The 17,254-nt window shown below is 36.4% G+C and overlaps 2 protein-coding genes across 2 annotated transcripts; both read left to right on the forward strand.

Annotated features, from left to right (window-relative positions):
- Positions 1-4,583: 4,583 nt before the first annotated feature.
- On the forward strand, positions 4,584-8,812 carry LOC135946153 (uncharacterized). The gene is made up of 22 exons (XM_065494229.1): positions 4,584-4,699; positions 4,780-4,950; positions 5,018-5,059; positions 5,121-5,154; positions 5,207-5,271; positions 5,328-5,424; positions 5,480-5,724; positions 5,773-5,838; positions 5,898-5,937; positions 5,987-6,057; positions 6,896-6,992; positions 7,047-7,276; positions 7,341-7,419; positions 7,469-7,521; positions 7,573-7,608; positions 7,670-7,790; positions 7,843-7,952; positions 8,015-8,074; positions 8,130-8,163; positions 8,251-8,321; positions 8,378-8,474; positions 8,533-8,812. The coding sequence occupies exons 2-22, from the start codon at positions 4,876-4,878 to the stop codon at positions 8,748-8,750; spliced, it is 1,941 nt and encodes a 646-aa protein (XP_065350301.1). The 5' UTR covers positions 4,584-4,699; positions 4,780-4,875; the 3' UTR covers positions 8,751-8,812.
- A 1,770-nt stretch (positions 8,813-10,582) lies between these two features.
- LOC135945283 (uncharacterized) lies at positions 10,583-16,102 on the forward strand. The gene is made up of 23 exons (XM_065492873.1): positions 10,583-10,600; positions 12,659-12,744; positions 12,805-12,886; positions 12,937-12,978; positions 13,036-13,069; positions 13,128-13,192; positions 13,246-13,342; positions 13,393-13,637; positions 13,694-13,759; positions 13,906-13,948; positions 14,011-14,087; positions 14,229-14,325; positions 14,379-14,608; positions 14,682-14,760; positions 14,812-14,864; positions 14,913-14,948; positions 15,012-15,132; positions 15,185-15,294; positions 15,353-15,412; positions 15,476-15,509; positions 15,602-15,672; positions 15,723-15,819; positions 15,878-16,102. The coding sequence occupies exons 1-23, from the start codon at positions 10,583-10,585 to the stop codon at positions 16,093-16,095; spliced, it is 2,061 nt and encodes a 686-aa protein (XP_065348945.1). The 3' UTR covers positions 16,096-16,102.
- The last annotated feature ends 1,152 nt before the right edge of the window (positions 16,103-17,254 follow it).

Genomic DNA, 17,254 nt, shown 5'->3' on the forward strand with positions numbered 1-17,254 from the left:
TTAAAGAGTAACGTTGATTTTTTTTAAAATGTACACAATATTAATCTATATGCATAAATGTCGCTGAATAGGTTTTTCATTTTAAAACTACATTCATAAAAAATTTATTAAGTCATTATGATGAGTTCCTGATAAACAAAATGCAGATTTATATTCTAGTATGCAACTCTTATGCATAATAATGATGGTAATTATGTATCTATTAGAGCATTGTGTGGTATTAACTATAAAGTTAAATAATACACTGTCTAAACTTTTATTACCGCGCCTTTTTTAAAATAGAACAACCACAACCACAGCCGTTCTGACCACAACCAGTTGCAGTTAACCGCAAAATTACCGCTATACTGCAATTTATTACTATGCAATTCCTGATGATTAAAACTTAGAACCCAAGATTTGAATATACAAAGAACCCAAAAAGTAAAAAATATAATTTTTGGGTTTAATTTTTTTGAAGTTAACTTCCTGAAATCTAAAAATAACGCCAATTACCATCATTATTATGCATAATTGTTTACTGATACTTTATTCGTGTATAAATCGATATTTTATCTGTCAGCAACACATCATAAATAACTTAAATTTTATTTTGAATTTAGTTTTAAAATGAAAAATCTATTCTGCAAAATTTATGCATAATTATAGATTACATTGTGCACAGCACAACTCTCTTAAATGAAAAAAATCAACGTTTTAGTACTTCTCATGAAAACTTGTGCAGCGAGTAATCTGACTCTTTTGCTGGCAAACACATTTTTACCAAGTACCGCACATTCCACAAATTTTAACTCGTGCCGGAAAATATTTTTCATTGGATTTCGTAGTGTTTAAAACCCTTGTTTACAGAGGCCAGCACACTTAAGCGAAATCCAGAAAATCAGTATCATGCATGTATCTAAATAATCAATGTGTGTGTTCGGGAGACTTTTAAGGATAATTGTCAATTTTACCGACTTTATTTCTCCATCCTGAATTTTACATATATGTTGTTAGGGGTGTTTCATAGTGTGTAACCTGAAATTTTGAGCAAAAAATTCGGGGGCATTTTTTTGGGAAATCACGATTTTCGAAAACGGAAAATTTATTAAAATAGTAAATCCGAAATATCTAGGTATCTTCGGTCCTGATTGGAATTTCGATGTGGTTTTTTCACCTTCACACGTAACTTTTTCAGTAGAACAAATTTGCCATTGGTCAAAAATTTGTAGGTCAAAGGTCAAGGTCACAAATTCGCGTGCAAAATGTTCAATTAAAAATATCGCAAAATAAGCCCCCTCGGATTTTTTTCATGAAAACGTAAAAAATGTAGCCCTGAATGTGTAGAATCGAATAGTGAAGAGAAATCGATGGAGACTCAGATAGATCGCGAGATATTTTGAATTTAAGGATTCGTGTCGCGCGTCCGGCACGACGACAATTATCATCCGGCGATTTTACTTTCGTAATTTACGTCGGAATTTGATATGTAACCCACATGTTATGCATATGATTACCTAGAAAAATAAACGAGCTTTCCAGTGGTGTGCTTACATTTTGTTTTGGTTTCAAACTTCTCAAGAAATAGCAGCGCGCGAAAAGAAAATATAGATTTTTCAAATATTGACATTTTTACAAATCTCAAATCTCGAGTTCTAACCATCAGAATTGCAAAAACTACCCACCGTTGGACTCGTCTCGACCTTCCCTGACCAGCTGAAAGGTTTAGGGGTGTTTAACCTCCACCCCTAACCGTAAGATGCTACATTTTTAGTTTTTTTTCTTGGGGGTTGAAGTTCAGCAACTTAGGGGTGGAGGTTAAACACCCCTAAACCTTTCAGCTGGTCAGGGAAGGTCGAGACGAGTCCAACGGTGGGTAGTTTTTGCAATTCTGATGGTTAGAACCCGAGATTTGAGATTTGCAAAAATGTCAATATTTGAAAATTTTCTATTTTCTTTTCGCGCGCCGCTATTTCTTGAAAAGTTTGAGACCAAAACAAAATGTAAGCACACCACTGGAAAGCTCGTTTATTTTTCTAGGTAATCATATGCATAACATGTGGGTTACATATCAAATTCCGACGTAAATTACGAAAGTAAAATCGCCGGATGATAATTGTCGTCGTGCCGGACGCGCGACACGAATCCTTAAATTCAAAATATCTCGCGATCTATCTGAGTCTCCATCGATTTCTCTTCACTATTCAATTCTACACATTCAGGGCTACATTTTTTACGTTTTCATGAAAAAAATCCGAGGGGGCTTATTTTGCGATATTTTTAATTGAACATTTTGCACGCGAATTTGTGACCTTGACCTTTGACCTACAAATTTTTGACCAATGGCAAATTTGTTCTACTGAAAAAGTTACGTGTGAAGGTGAAAAAACCACATCGAAATTCCAATCTGGACCGAAGATACCTAGATATTTCGGATTTACTATCTTAAATTTTCCGTTTTCGAAAATCGTGATTTCCCAAAAAATGCCCCCGAATTTTTCGCTCAAAATTTCAGGTTACACACTATGAAACACCCCTAACAACATATGTAAAATTCAGGATGGAGAAATAAAGTCGGTAAAATTGACAATTACCCTTAAAAGTCTCCCGAACACACACTAATAGAGAGCGTTCTAGTCGTTCAAGTTATCATATGGCCATAAAATTTTGGTGGGATACGTATCTGGCGGCGAAAATTTGAAATTCACAAAAAAATGTGTTTGGTCGATTATGGTAGTTACGCAAGTTTCATGCTGCGCAACTTTTTAAATGCGCAACTTTAGTGGGTAGACCAAACAAAGTTGCGCAACTTCTGCGGGTGGACCAAAAAAAGTTATGCACTTTTTGCGGGACCAGGACGCGTGGTGGCTGTTGCAGCCGCGGATGCTGCGGATCGTCGCCGCGATGCACGCGGCTCACGATGATGCGTGCCATCGCGTTGTAGTCTGTGAGGCCGCAGAGACTCTTCTTGAAGAGGAGCAGGTCGTTGCACACCAACTGGGCTGGGACGGACAGCATTTTAATTACATAGCTATTAGTGAAATTTCAGGAGGAAAAATGAAATACTTTGCTTTTGTACTGGATGCAGTGGCTGTTTCTACCCCCTGGTCTCATTAGCAGAAATGCACCTAAAAAAATTGCACGAGGAGGTGTGTCAAGTAATCCTTTTTAAAAAGGTAGCAGTTCACAGCCGCCAAAAAGGTAAAAGGGAATTTTTACTTCATGGTTTTTATCGTTTTAAGTGGTACGAGAGCTTTATAATAGGCCAAAATCGTTCGATCAACTTCGCTGGTATTGTGGACATTGTTAGCGCAAAAGCGGCCTGAAAACGCTCAGCTTTGCGGTATGCAACCTGTGAGAGTGCACACCAAGTGTCAGGATAACTACGCTCATAAAACCGGTAATGGCCTTTTTAAAAATAAAAATCACACTAAAAATATTGATTTTATTAAACGCATAAGCGTGCAACACACTTTTAAATCTACACAATTTGTCAATCACTGTTACATATTTTTTATGCTTCCCTCAGAGTCAATTTTCTTGGCATACATGTTTGAATATGATATTTTTCACATGTCTCGCAGCAGAAATTACATCTACAGTCAATATTCGGTTCATAATGGCAAGTTGTATTATTACAGAAAGCAAAGTGATAGCCATGACAAGCGAATCTTGTAAAAATATATCTATCGGGAATATCTGACCACGCAGTTTCAGTCTCGAATAATTCGGCACAAATCAGCAGTCTATTTGTTTTTTTAGATTCACAAATTTTTTATACACATCAGTCTCAGGTGGTTTAATCTATTTTTCAAGTCAATTATATGCAAATTATAGTCTTTCGCAATCAATTCGTATACATAACGATATTGTACTTTGAAATTCCAAGCAATTTCTTAAGATAGCGGGTTTTAGCTCTTTCCAGATTTTTAGAATCAGTATTAGTTAGATGAGGCCAGATAATTTCAATTCCATATGTGGCTGATGGCGAGATTTTAAGGTCAAAGAGGGTGGCAGTATTAGAAAACCTGTTAAAATTTTTAATACTGTAAGTAGCCAAAAATGATTCTAACATCGATATAGTAAACCTGTATATCAAACATCAAATGTTTGAATTTACTTCAATGAATAAGCAATTCACTTTTGAATTAAATTATATACACGAATATTTTGAGTTACCATCATCAGTCATATAATTTTAAGGTGGTATTCCTCTCTGGTCCAGTCCAAAAAGCTACAACATATTCAGAAAACTGCAACAAACACAGGAAATGTTGCAATGGCTCACACGTCCGATTCATGCTCGTTAAAAGCGAACAGAGTACCCCTGCCGACGTGTTATATTAGCTGTTAGTGCTGCCCGTGCGCAACAAAATGGGCAATCGGAGAAATTTCCTATTAATTATTGCTGGATTGGCGTTATGTTTCGTGAGTCTCAATGACAAAAATAATACAGAAAACTCATTTGAACTGTTTTATGTTTTTAATGCTCACTGTCAGATTCATCTGGCAAACGAAGTCACAGCAGCAGCAGCACATAACCGTAGGCCAAGAGTATTTAATATAAGTTATTTGTAATAATTTTTAATTCTTAGCAGGTCTTTCAAAAGCTTCTAGGAGACAAACCATCATAAAATGCTGTGGGTCTCACTCCTGTTCTAAAGTTAAGAAAAAAATCAGACCTACTTCGTCCAACTGGAAAACTTACTCTACCGTTCAAGTAAATTTACGTTATTTTAAATATAAATACTGAGCTTAAATTACACTACATGAAAATCATGAAAAATTAAACTCGTTTAGAAAACCATTAATGGAACGATAGAAGATTTAACAAGTGATGAGTCACCAGCACCTGAAACAAAAATTACTGAAACAACGTTTGAAAATCAGTACCCGATGACTGTCCAACATACGAGCATGACAACTGAGGAACCGACGACAACACAGATTACAAGCACAACTACTAGAAAAGTATATTCATATTTCGAAAAATGGCTGAACAAATGCTAAATTTTCTTTATCAAATAATGTATGCAAGGTGGTTATCTACACAAAATGTGAAGCTAATGTAACAAAAAATGTAAAATTCAGATTGAAAAATATGCACCACTAATACAGAAAGCTTAATAAATTTTTTCTAGAAAGCACTTTTTGACGCTGAAGGCAGATTAAATGGTTTGACTAAATTAAAAAATATGGTGAGGAAATATTTTCAACGTTATTTCAGAACCAGATCAGTACGGTTTTTGGACTGAGTCTTGCGGCCGACAGTTCTTATTTGGAAAGAAGTTGGTTAGTTCAGAAAATAAAAAAACATCCCAATGAGAACTTTTGAAATGGATTTTCAGGCCAACTGGAAACAAAATTTTGCAAACTGCCACAAAATCGACATGGAGCCCATAGCTTTTGAAAATGAGGAGAGGCAAACATGCTTCCACCAAATGGGTAATAATCGTGTTGCGGGACGCCTACTTGGCTCAACATAAAATACAATTCGCAGTGGCAAGTTGGAAATACGGGTCAAACTACTGGACTTCTGGCTTGCGGTTGGGAGCAAGTGTATATTCGTGGTGCAAGAAAAACGGGACCATTCCCTTGGTGAACGCAAATTTTTCGTGGATCGACACAAAACCCTTGGACGTTGGCGAACAAAATTGTCTTCTTCTGAGCGTGCACAAGCAAAACGCCTCTTACCAGCTTTCAGAAAAAATGTGCAATGATTCCGATGTCTTCTTCGCCTGTCAAGTACTAAAAATTACATTTAATAATTTTGATTAATAAATTATCAATAAGGGGAAACCTACACCACCACCTCCCTGCTCCAGTCCAGTTTGCCCAAATTTTACCTGCGCGAAAAACGTAGAATATTCAGATCCATTTTCTCAAATTGTAATTAGCAGTTTGAATTTTAAAAACAGCAATCGTACTTCACAGACACTAAAATGGCTCAGCTCACAAGTAAAGAAAATCTAATCTCCGAATCAAAATTATTCTTGGTTAAATGCAGGTACTGTAGATCATGGAAAATGGTTCACCTTCACAGGCCGAATCTTTCTCTTCAGCTCATCAAAAGAAACAGTAACTCTTTTTTTGCTCTTTTTATCCCTGTCCTCTCGGACCGGGAAGGGCGCGCACTGCACTAGCACGAATGCTGAAACCCGGGTCCCAATAACACCGCGAACGGATAACATGGGCGCACCAGGCCGCACAGGGACCCAGCCCACTCAAAGGGCCACTTGCCTCCACCCGAGGACTTTTTTTTGAAACGCTAGACATTCGTCCCGTGAAGCCAAATCACGCATGCTGGAAAGGTGCAAACCAGCAAAGTAGCGAGTCGGCGCCAGTGCGCCTCCCAGCCCGTTGAACAATTTGAGCATTTTCGAGTCACTAAACTAACCACTTTATGCCATCTCTGACATTGGGTAGCCAGTATTAGATCTCCGAACTGCTCAAATACCTCACATTGCTTTGACACTCCTGAGAGTGCCTTAACAATGCGAGCCAACGGGCTGGTTTTTCAAATTAGGTTAATATATATGTAGTCACTCGGTTTCCCAAACTAGTACATTAAGCCTTTACTTCTCTTGACCTAACACAAAAATGAACAAAGTTAGCTCCCAAAACTTTTCAACTCAAACTTAGAAATAGAACATTTTATCAAAATAATTTTTTCGTATGAACGCAATTTTGCCTTAAAAACTTCCTCACAATAGAATATAAAAAAAATGAAATTTAAGATTAAGAAACAGGGGATTTTAAATGGCATCGCCTGTTTGTATAGTACACTTAGATAATTTTGATCTGTCATCTTAATTTTAGAATTGTTTCTTCGAGTTGAGATATATACTAATCCTTGAAAATTCGATTATAAATATCTTCGAAGGTGTTTTACTGACCAAATTTAATATTTTTAAAGTTTTTTGGTGCTTTGAATGTTTGCTGCGGCTTAGGAATGAGTTTACTAAGTTTGGAATATGACTACAAATACAAATCCGTCATTGCAGCCATTAAAAGTAAAGTAAAATATTTTGAGTCGTGCACTTGAGATGGAAAATAATTTTTTACAGACAATGTTACGTCGAGTGATTATTTCTGGACCTCTGGTTCCGACAAAGGGTGCGAGTCAAATTACGGTTACTGCACGGCGAAGAGATTGCTTCGAAAAGAGGCGATTTGGGCATCAGGTCAACCGGACAATGCTGATGGAAACGAGAGTGCTGTTGCCGTGTATATCACCGACGCTAAAGCTCAGTTGTTTGATTTCAACGAAGAGTCCAAATACAGATACATTTGTGAGGCAAGTTCAAATAGCGACATATCTTGTTCGTAGATTTTAAATATACACGTAATTTATATTCTAGGCTCGTGATACATCCAAAGCTAAATCTGGAGGATCCGCTGTAAGGGACGAGTGCGCCTCAGTTTACAACGTCTCTCAAGGTTTACATTAATATATTAGTCTTTCGTATTTGCTTAAATATTGACTTAGCTGAAATCGACACCATTCTGAACAACACAGACAAACTGGACTTGAGGATAAAGGTTTTCTTTCTATCAATCCAAGTAGGGTAAAATAATATTCATAATTTGCAGTGCTTTTTTAAATGCTTGGGAGAAAATTCCGGCCTGGTAATACAGTTTTAACACTGAATTTCTGGTTTTGCTGAAAATTTAGTTGTTGGTTGTCTAGATGGTGAATGGAAAATTCTTGGAGAACGAGTTGCTGGTTATTCTCGAAAATTTAGCCGATGGAAACCTGGAAGACCTTCAAAAAAACATGGGCATTATGGACGATTGCATGAAAGCATCCAGTTAAATATTCCCCTTCAAACCAGCTTTTTTTCTAAGATAATATCTTTACAGCCGGCATGGACGAGTGCGACAAGGCGGCACAAATGATTAGCTGCAGCAACGAAAAGGCGCCGGATGTTCTTAACAGTGTCATAACGGCTATGGACGAGTCAATACCAATGGTATACTTGCTCTGCTCTATGTTTGATGATAAGGAGCCAAACTACATTTTGTATGATTTCAGATAAAACTGCCTCTACCACCTGACGCGTTATGTTTTCATCCATCCCAGTGTGTAGGCGTTGTATGTTCATTTAAATTTAAATTCATATAATTTCCATACACGCTTTCATTTCTAGCCCCAATATGCGCAGGAAATAGCTGCTTGCAAAAGTATTAATTTAGGGTTCATTGCTTACAACTTTTCAAACACGTTCATCCCTGTTTAACTATTAAAAAATCGTTTATTCGCATTTTTAGCTGACTGTCGGGTAACATATGGATTGGTTAAATTTTGCGGATCAACAAAATACTATCTAGAGGGAAGAAAGGTAGTACTTAGAAAATTAAAAGTTTTGGCTTTCGGCTGCAATACTTTCTTTTTTAGTATCACTTTCAAGATTCATTTGTAAACTGCTGCAACATGGGAATGAAACTATTATCCATCACCACCGTTGAAGAGGTCGATTGCCTCGCTACTTTCGGTAATGCTAGGTCTAATTTGTAGTTTTATAGCTAACTGTAGTGAAATGTTTCTTTCAGTCTACCCCAACCAAAATGATTGGAGTTGGGTTGCGGTGAGCCAAGTCAAGAGCAGCGCTACACGTTGGTGCACCTCTGATAAGCCTTTTGATGCTTCAATTTTCTCGAGTGTTACGGACAGCTACCAATTTGATTCATTTGTTTATATGACAAGCTCCAAAAATTTGTCTTATGCAGGAATTTCGAACACCTGGTTTTCAATTTGCGTGCAGATTTGATGACTTTGAAAAGTGGACAGTGCGGGATTCCAAATAAATTTGAAACATTTCAGCATTTTATGATTTCAGCAAAAAAATAAGTTGTTTTCTTTCATCCAGCCTCAGAAATAGTTTTAACGAGAAAAATCATTTTCAAGAACATTCCTCTCAATTTAAATGTTGAAACTAATTTGGCCCCAGTTTGCTCTTGGTTTGTTTAAAAATTTGAGTCACAATATGTTATTTAATTTCAAATTGAATTGACGAACTTGCTCAGCTTTGCGTGAATTTTCTAAGATTGGATAGCTATTAGTGAAATTTCGGGAGGAAAAGTTAAATAATTTGCTTTTGTACTGTATAGTGACTGTTTTTACCCTCTGGTCTCATTAAGAGAACTGCACCTCAAAAAAATGCACGAAGAGATGTTGTAATGTCTCTTTTAGCAAGGTAAATCTTATGGTGATTAATTAAATACCTGTAAAAATTAAAAGGTACCCTCTGGTGTTCTTGACTAATCGAGACAAATACCGATTAATAATTGAAGAATTAATTAAAGCAGATTTAGCAGGATCTTGCATGCATAATAAAAAACTGACGTGTAAGTTTCAGTTAACGTGTATTAATTAATTAAGAAAACCTCAATACTTGTGCATATGATTTTACAAATGATATCAATTCAAATATTCACTCAAATCTTGATTCTTGTCAAGTCCTTTCACTTGTGTGTCTTTCAGTTCGTTACTTCACTTGCTTTTGTACTCACGGCTTGTTGACCTGGTCAGTTATGGACCTGAATGGTATTGCTTTGCTGATCACCTGTGCTGCTGGTGACCTCTTGTTCTCAGTGCAGTTTTGTTGTGGTTGCTTATTGTTGAAAACAATGATTGTCTGCTTCACTTGAATGTACCTTTCCTGTGTGGGACAGGAAAAGTAGTTCTGCCCATTTGGCTTGGCTCGGACACAGGGAAACCCACATAAAACCTGTATCGCAGAACTCACTCTCACCGCAGGTGCTGATAGGGCCTGATTGCTGAGTCTTTGGCCACAGTTAGCACTTTCACTGCACTTGGACAGACTGAGAAGACAGATGATGTCTTCTTAGTCTCGGGTGTCTCGAAAGACTGCTCTCCAAGATCTCGCCTCGTCCGCTCGGACGCAGCCTTCCTCTTGCTCCTTCGCAACAAACCTCCTTCAACTTGGTTGGTGGAAAATAACCAATTGTTGGGTCGTGAAATCTCATTGGTTCATATCGTTCATATAATAATGAATAGCACTGTTTACAGAAACAATGCCTTGTCAAAAGGGTCGAGCACTCTCGCCCTTGTCATAAATCTACATTTTGTTATTATTCTATAAGCACACACATGTGCATGTCGAATTTGCTTATCCTGTTCGTACACAACAATAGTTTCCTTAGAAAAACACATCTGGACATCATACAGATAGGGACCGATTCTCATGGTCCTTTTTATACTCAAGATAAATCAATTTCTTTTAGCTGTCAAAGCTGGTGTTTTATATATCCCTGGTCACCCAAGGAGAATTATCATTGCACAAGTATTGAGTTCATTTATTATTGGTTTTCCTTCGATTTAATTACCTATTTTATTGCACTATTTATAGCGAAATTTATTTTATACTTGCTAATATAGCATAGGTATATTACAATGTGTCGAACAATTTACCTTAAATCCGTTTTAAAAAGGCAGCAATTCGCAGCCGTCATAAAAGTAAAAGGGATTTTTACTTCGTGCTAACTCTCGTGTCAGAAAAAGCATAATTTCTCTCTCAATGAGATTAGCTTATATTCATTAAAAAGTATGGCATTATTGAGGTTGTGCATTTTGTGAGGGATGAGGGCCACAGGGAGGGTGAGAGACAAGATTGACACGATTTAGTCACTTTTTCCCCTTTTTTTAATGTTTGTTTTGCAACCGGAAATATCTTCATTACAATTCGCCAGTGAGATTCGCATATCTATGACGACGCTTTTGATAGATTTGTAGTGGATGCGGAGCCGAGCTCCTACTGTTTTTTTTTCATTTTTGGTTCAGGGAATTGTTAAGCGTTATTTGTCAAAAATTCGTAAAAGCAACAGAGAGAATTTTAAATTTTAATCAGATTTCGACGGACTCGCGAGCAGTTAAGTCGCATTTCCAAGAATCAACCGGTCGAATCAACCGAGCGATTAAGTTTGAAGAACCCGGATCAATCGGGTAAATTCTATCTTCTATTTGAAGTTGTTCTTTATTTAATGTAGTTTGATTTATCAAATTCATTTCTCTTCAAATGTTAATTGTTAAAGTTAAGAATTAAAAATTGCGTTGTTAAGAATTTTATTCTGATTTTTATTTTAATTCTGTTAAAGGTCCTTGTATACTCATAATCATAATCGACTGATTAAAGGAAGAAAACCTGTTCAAGACTCCGAGAGATATTTTTCAACCCCTTCCCCAAACATTCAAGTTTCATTTAGCTCACCTTACAAGAGGTATACGCAGGCTGTTGTGAATTAGGACTAAAACTTGCCTCGTTTTCCCAGCCAAAAAGATATTGATTGTGTGCTTGGCAGATTTGGTATAAACTCTAAACAGCTTTTATACCCGAAAATTTATATTAAGAATCACAAACGAATAATGGACTTGGACTGCCGCCAGCTTAAATGGAAGCCCTACAAAATCGCGATGGTGCAATTCTGACGGTCGGTTCTCGGTTGATGTATTTAAAGGCGTGCAACTCCGAAAACTGGTTCTTAATATGACAGTTTCATTATGCAAGTTGGAATGGCAAATCTTATTTATGAGCAATCGTCGTCCTTGCGATGGGTTTGTTTGTTCACAAATGAAGTGCACTTCATGACGATAAAAATAATTCTATAAAAATTCCATCCATTCAGTCAGAACAAATAAAAAAATTACTGCGTTTTGTGAAATACATATTTTCCGAGAACTTTATATGACGCGTCATAAGTCTGTTTAGAAAATAAAAGCAATTTTTCTATTTTGATTGTTAGATATTTGTTTTTGTCCGGCAGGAAACCACAAAGGTACATAAAACAATACACATAGGCTATTACAAAGAATAAAAAATTAAATTGCATTAAAAACGCAAGCGGCTATCACCGCAATCTTGTCTCATTGTCGTTTTTTGTTCTAGTTATGTCTACAATGGCAAGACAAAAACATTTATGTCCTTAATTCTCATATGATAAAAGTTGGACAAGAATCAACAGAAAATTTTTACGGATGACGGGATTGGTTAATTTAAAATTTCTAAAAAATAATAATCAGCAATGTCAGATTACAGAATGTGAAATGGGAATTGCATTTGGATAACAAATATCATTAAAAACATTCATAAAAATTGTAGTGTACATCATGAACATAGTTTTCGTGGAAATACCTGCGCAAAGCTCAACATGTAGCTGGAAATTCCTTAATTACCATCATCAAAAAAGTATTGTGACTGCCATATAAAAACTTTTCCATCCATCGAGGCAGTCTGTATAGTTAGGACCACAGCAGAATGAAGGTTCAAAATCTTTACTGGATGTTATTGGCTATCCTATTGGTAAAAAAGAGAAAATTTTAAAACATTTTCAATCATTATTATATACAAATTAAACATCACAACACAGTCCATGACGATAGCAGAGAGTGCAAGAAAAGCAAAGATAAGTTCAGGTCTCTTTCATTAACTTATTATATCATATTTCTATCTAATGCATTGTATCCACTGCCGAACAGGCCGATTTAATAGGAAAACCGCCAGGAGGGCTACTATCATCAAGTGCTGCGGGTCCCGTTCATGCACAGACGCAGTTAACACCTCTGTTTCAGCACTTAAGTCCAATTGGACCATCGCTACAGATGAAACAGTAATTAATTTTGTTATGTACCTAATGTGCGTATGATTGTGGTTTAATTTAGAGAACCACCGCAGATGCAAGTGAGACATTGGTAGAGTTAGAAGCTATTGCCATTACCGATCATGTGCAAGAAACTACCTCAACAGAGTATATTATCCAAAAACAAAAATTATACATTTTTAAACAATCAAATTGAATTTATAAAAGGGCTGAAACTAGTTCTTCAACGTCTGCAACAACCACCTCTACGAGCAGCACGTCGACAACAACCAAAGCACCTACCAAAGAGGTTATCAAATTGCAATTTTTTAAATGCGCGCAGTAGTAACATAAATTCAGGAATTAATTCTTGGAACTTGTGACACATCCTTTGAGGCAGACGTACGCATGAAAAATAAACTGGAAATTTGAATAATAATTGTTGGTTGAAATTCTCAGCTACGTGTAATAAACACGGACGGATCTCTTAAAAGTAACTCATATATAATTTGGACCTTAATTAATCTATTCCCAAATGCTTCTATTTTCAGATCCAGAACAATACGGCTTTTGGGTGCATTCCTGTGGCACCCAGTTCGTCTTTGGAAAGTCATTGGTGATTACATAGCAACGATAATTTAGAGGGAATAAAAAATATATTCTGCTTAGGCAACGTGGCGAGACAACTTTATAAAATGCCGGCAGATTGGAATGGAGCCGATTTCCTTCGAAAACGAGACTAATTTAGAGTGCTTTAAAAATATGGGTAATTTCTCCAAGTTTGTTTTTGTGCGATAGGTTAAAAACAAAAATCAGTCTCCAAGTGGAAGTACAGCTCGAATTACTGGACGTCCGGTTTGCGTGTCAGCGCGAGCGAGTTTTCTTGGTGCAAAAAGGACGGATCGATCGCGGTTGACAAATCGAAATTGACATGGGCCGCTGGCCAACCAGACAACGTGAACAACACTGAAAATTGTGTCCACCTAAATGTTGTGAAAAGCAACTCTTCGTTTTACTTTTCGGACAGGACATGCACCGATCCACAAATATTCGCGTGCCAGGTTGAATTAAAATCTTTTATTTTCGTAGCACTAATAATTATTCGCATTTTTCAAAGGGTCCACCAACGCCAGCTCCAGCGTGTTCTATGCCTGTTTGTCCAAATGTCACTTGCGAGAAAAATGTAAAAAGTCATAAATTTGTTTAATGCGCCTAACAACACGACACTTAGTTATCTGAAATGATGGTTATGCAACTTGCTAAACTTTTATGTTGATCGCGTTGCATATCAGTCCATTCTTATCATCAAAGCCCTAAATCTCTTTTCAGGCAGCTCATTATTCAACAATTGGAACGTCTCAATTTTTAACCAGTTAATTATAAATTTAAATTAGCATTTGCGTGATTTTTTTCTTTTATATATGAAATTTTTAGAGCCTGAACAACATGGAAGTTGGTTCACTATCAATGGTAGGACGTATCTCTACAGTTTTCAGGACGTGAAAACTACAGTATGTTGAAATTTATTTTTACAACCTGGTATAATAAATATTCTTCATCGGGAAAACAGTTTCGTCATTTTTAATTTACTTACTAAGACAACTGATTCACTATGATGTGACGTGAATTCGAATAATTTCATGCACAATCAGTTTTCAAGTGCAATGGCAGCGTGCTGTGAAATAGGAATGAGTTTACTCAGTTTGGAATACGACTACAAATACAAATCCGTTATTGAAGCTCTTAAAAGTAGAGGAATAAATTTAATAGGTCTAGCATATAGGATATAATATTTTTCATAGAAAATATTACGTCGAGTGATTATTTCTGGACGTCTGGTTCCGACAAAGGGTGCGAGACAAATTACGGCTACTGCACGGCGAAGAGATTGCTTCGAAAAGAGGCAATTTGGGCATCAGGTCAACCGGACAATGCTGACGGAAACGAGAGTGCTGTTGCCGTATACATCACCGACGTGAAAGCTCAGTTGTTTGATTTCAACGAAGAGTCCAAATACAGATACATTTGTGAGGCAAGTTTAAATAGTGAATGATCTTGTGTCTTGCTCTTATTTTATTGATCATGAATTTTAAATCTATATGTAGGCACGTGATACATCCAAAGCTAAATCAGGAGGATCTGCTGTGAGGGACGAGTGCGCTTCAATTTACAATGTCACTCAAGGTTTTAGTTTTTTTACTAGTTTGTTTCACATTTTATGAAATTGCATTTTAGCTGAAATCGACACCGTTCTGAACAACACAGAGAAACTTGATTTAAGATTAAAGGTTTCTGATATATTAACCTTAAAGTGAAATAATATTTATTATTTGCAGTGCTTCTTGAAATGCTTGGGAGAAAATTCAGGCCTGGTATTATTATTATTAATCCTGCAGATCGGCTTTTTGCTGAAAAATTGGTGAATGGTTGTCTAGATGGTGAATGGGAAATTCTTAGAGAACGAGGTATTGGCTATTCTCGAAAATTTAGCCCATGGAAACCTGGACGATCTTCAAAAGAACATGGGCATCATGGACGATTGCGGAAAAGCGTCCAGTTAAAAAATTTCAGTCGAACCAATTTGATTTCTAAAACTAATTATTTGCAGCTGGCATGGACGAATGTGACAAGGCGGCGCAAATGATAGGCTGCAGCAACGAGAAGGCGCCCGACGTTCTGAACGGCGTCATAATGGCCATGGATCAGTCGATGCCTGTGGTATTTAGCAAACTGGTTGTGAAAAGCTAGCCTATGTTTTTAATATATGTATTTTCAGGTAAAAGCCCCTCTACCGCCGGAAGCATTTTGTTTTAATGCATCTGAATGTCCAGGCGCAGTATGTTAAATTAAATCAAAATGCATTTAATTACTTAATTGGCTGACAATCAATTGCATCTAGCCTCAATATGCGCAAGAAATAGCTGCTTGCAAAGGTTTGAATGATCTAATATTCATTTTCCACATTGAATTATATTAAACTCTTCCTTGTTGAAGTTTTTATTAAACAGATGAGTCTTATTTATAGCTGACTGTCAGGTAACATTTGGATGGGTTAAGTTTTGCGGTACCACAAAATACTACCTAGAAGGAAGAACGGTAATAAGTTGAAACAAAAAATTTGGTTGTAGATTATTCTGTCTTCTTAGACTGATTTCCAAGGTGCATTTGTGAACTGCTGTAACTTGGGCATGAAATTACTATCAATCACGACTATTGAAGAGGTCAATTGCCTCGCAAGTTTTAGTTCGTATCCTTTAATACTTTCGATTAACAATGATTATTTAAAAAAATATTTTTTCAGCATATCCAAACCAAAATCAATGGAGTTGGGTAGCGGTGAGCAAAGTCAACAGTATCACTCCACGTTGGTGTACTTCTGATAAGCCATTTAATAATTCCATTTTCGCCAGTTTTGCAGACAATGCCCAATGCAATACATTTGCTTACATAACAAGTTCTAAAACGATGTCATACACAACCACAGCTCACACGTGGTATTCAATTTGTGTACAGATATGAAAAGTTTAAAAATAGAGAGCAACATGATGTGTTGGTTACCAATAAAGCTTGAAAAGTTTTGGCATCAAGTTTTTTCAACAATTTTTTCCCAATTGAATAATAAAAACCGAAAACCTTGACAACAATTTCAGTCAGCAAATTCTTAGGTAAGGGGTGGTAAAAACTCTGGGTCAATTTAAGAAATCGTAAAGAGTTGATTAGCCATGAATTTATTGACTGCATCATTTTCTGGCAGACAATAAGGCCATGTTTAATGTCTTTAATTCTCAATGCAACTGAAAGTATGATGCAGTATGTTCAATTAAAGAATACTTTTAATTACTTAATTGGCTGACAATCAATTGCATCAAGCCTCAATATGCATAAGAAATAGCTGCTTGCAAATGTTTGAATGATCTAACGTTGCAGATTAATTAATTTTTGAGTATGCTTAAAATCGTGTGTATATTGGAAAGTCTAGTCTGATTTATTTGTTTTTGAGTGGCCTAAAATGAACCGCTAGGTCGTCAGAATAAAGAACCAAGTTTAGAAAAAGAGAAGTATATTTTTTTTTAAATTGATAACTAGATTTGCTTTTCCTCTCACCGAAAACTGCAGTAAGGGGGGGGGGGAGTTCGGCACGCCCGCGATAGTCGTCCAGAGTTTTTAAAAAGCCGTGTGCTAGACAAACAGGCACAAGCTTTTAACACGGCATGCTTGTCACAGCTTACATTATCTTCTGTGTAAAATAAAATAATTTCATACTGAAGCCCTTCCTGACTGTGTTTGTAAGCTTTGTGATAAGACTTCTAACATTTTCTGAGCTGTGATAGAAATCAGATGAGTCTGACCCATGCTGCAAAATTAACAGCTGAATTGACTGACCCAAATATTATTATTATATATTCTGTTGTACACAACTTTGTGTTTAAATAAATTGATTAAATAATTTGTAAAAAAACCTAACATTTTATAACTTACGGAAACAACTCGAACATTATGGAAATTATCAATTTTAATATGCTGTTTTTAAATATGTTTAGGGTTGGGAAACTTAGACTGTTTTTTTGTACAAAATAGTCGACTATTTCTAGACGCTTTTTGCCCTCAAAAATACTGTTTTTTAGACGGTTTTTGGTGATTTAGACGGTTTTAGACTGTTTTGAGAAGGCTAATTTCT

The sequence above is a fragment of the Cloeon dipterum genome, chromosome X (assembly GCF_949628265.1).
Source record: "Cloeon dipterum chromosome X, ieCloDipt1.1, whole genome shotgun sequence".
NCBI classification, from domain to species: Eukaryota; Metazoa; Arthropoda; class Insecta; order Ephemeroptera; family Baetidae; genus Cloeon; species Cloeon dipterum.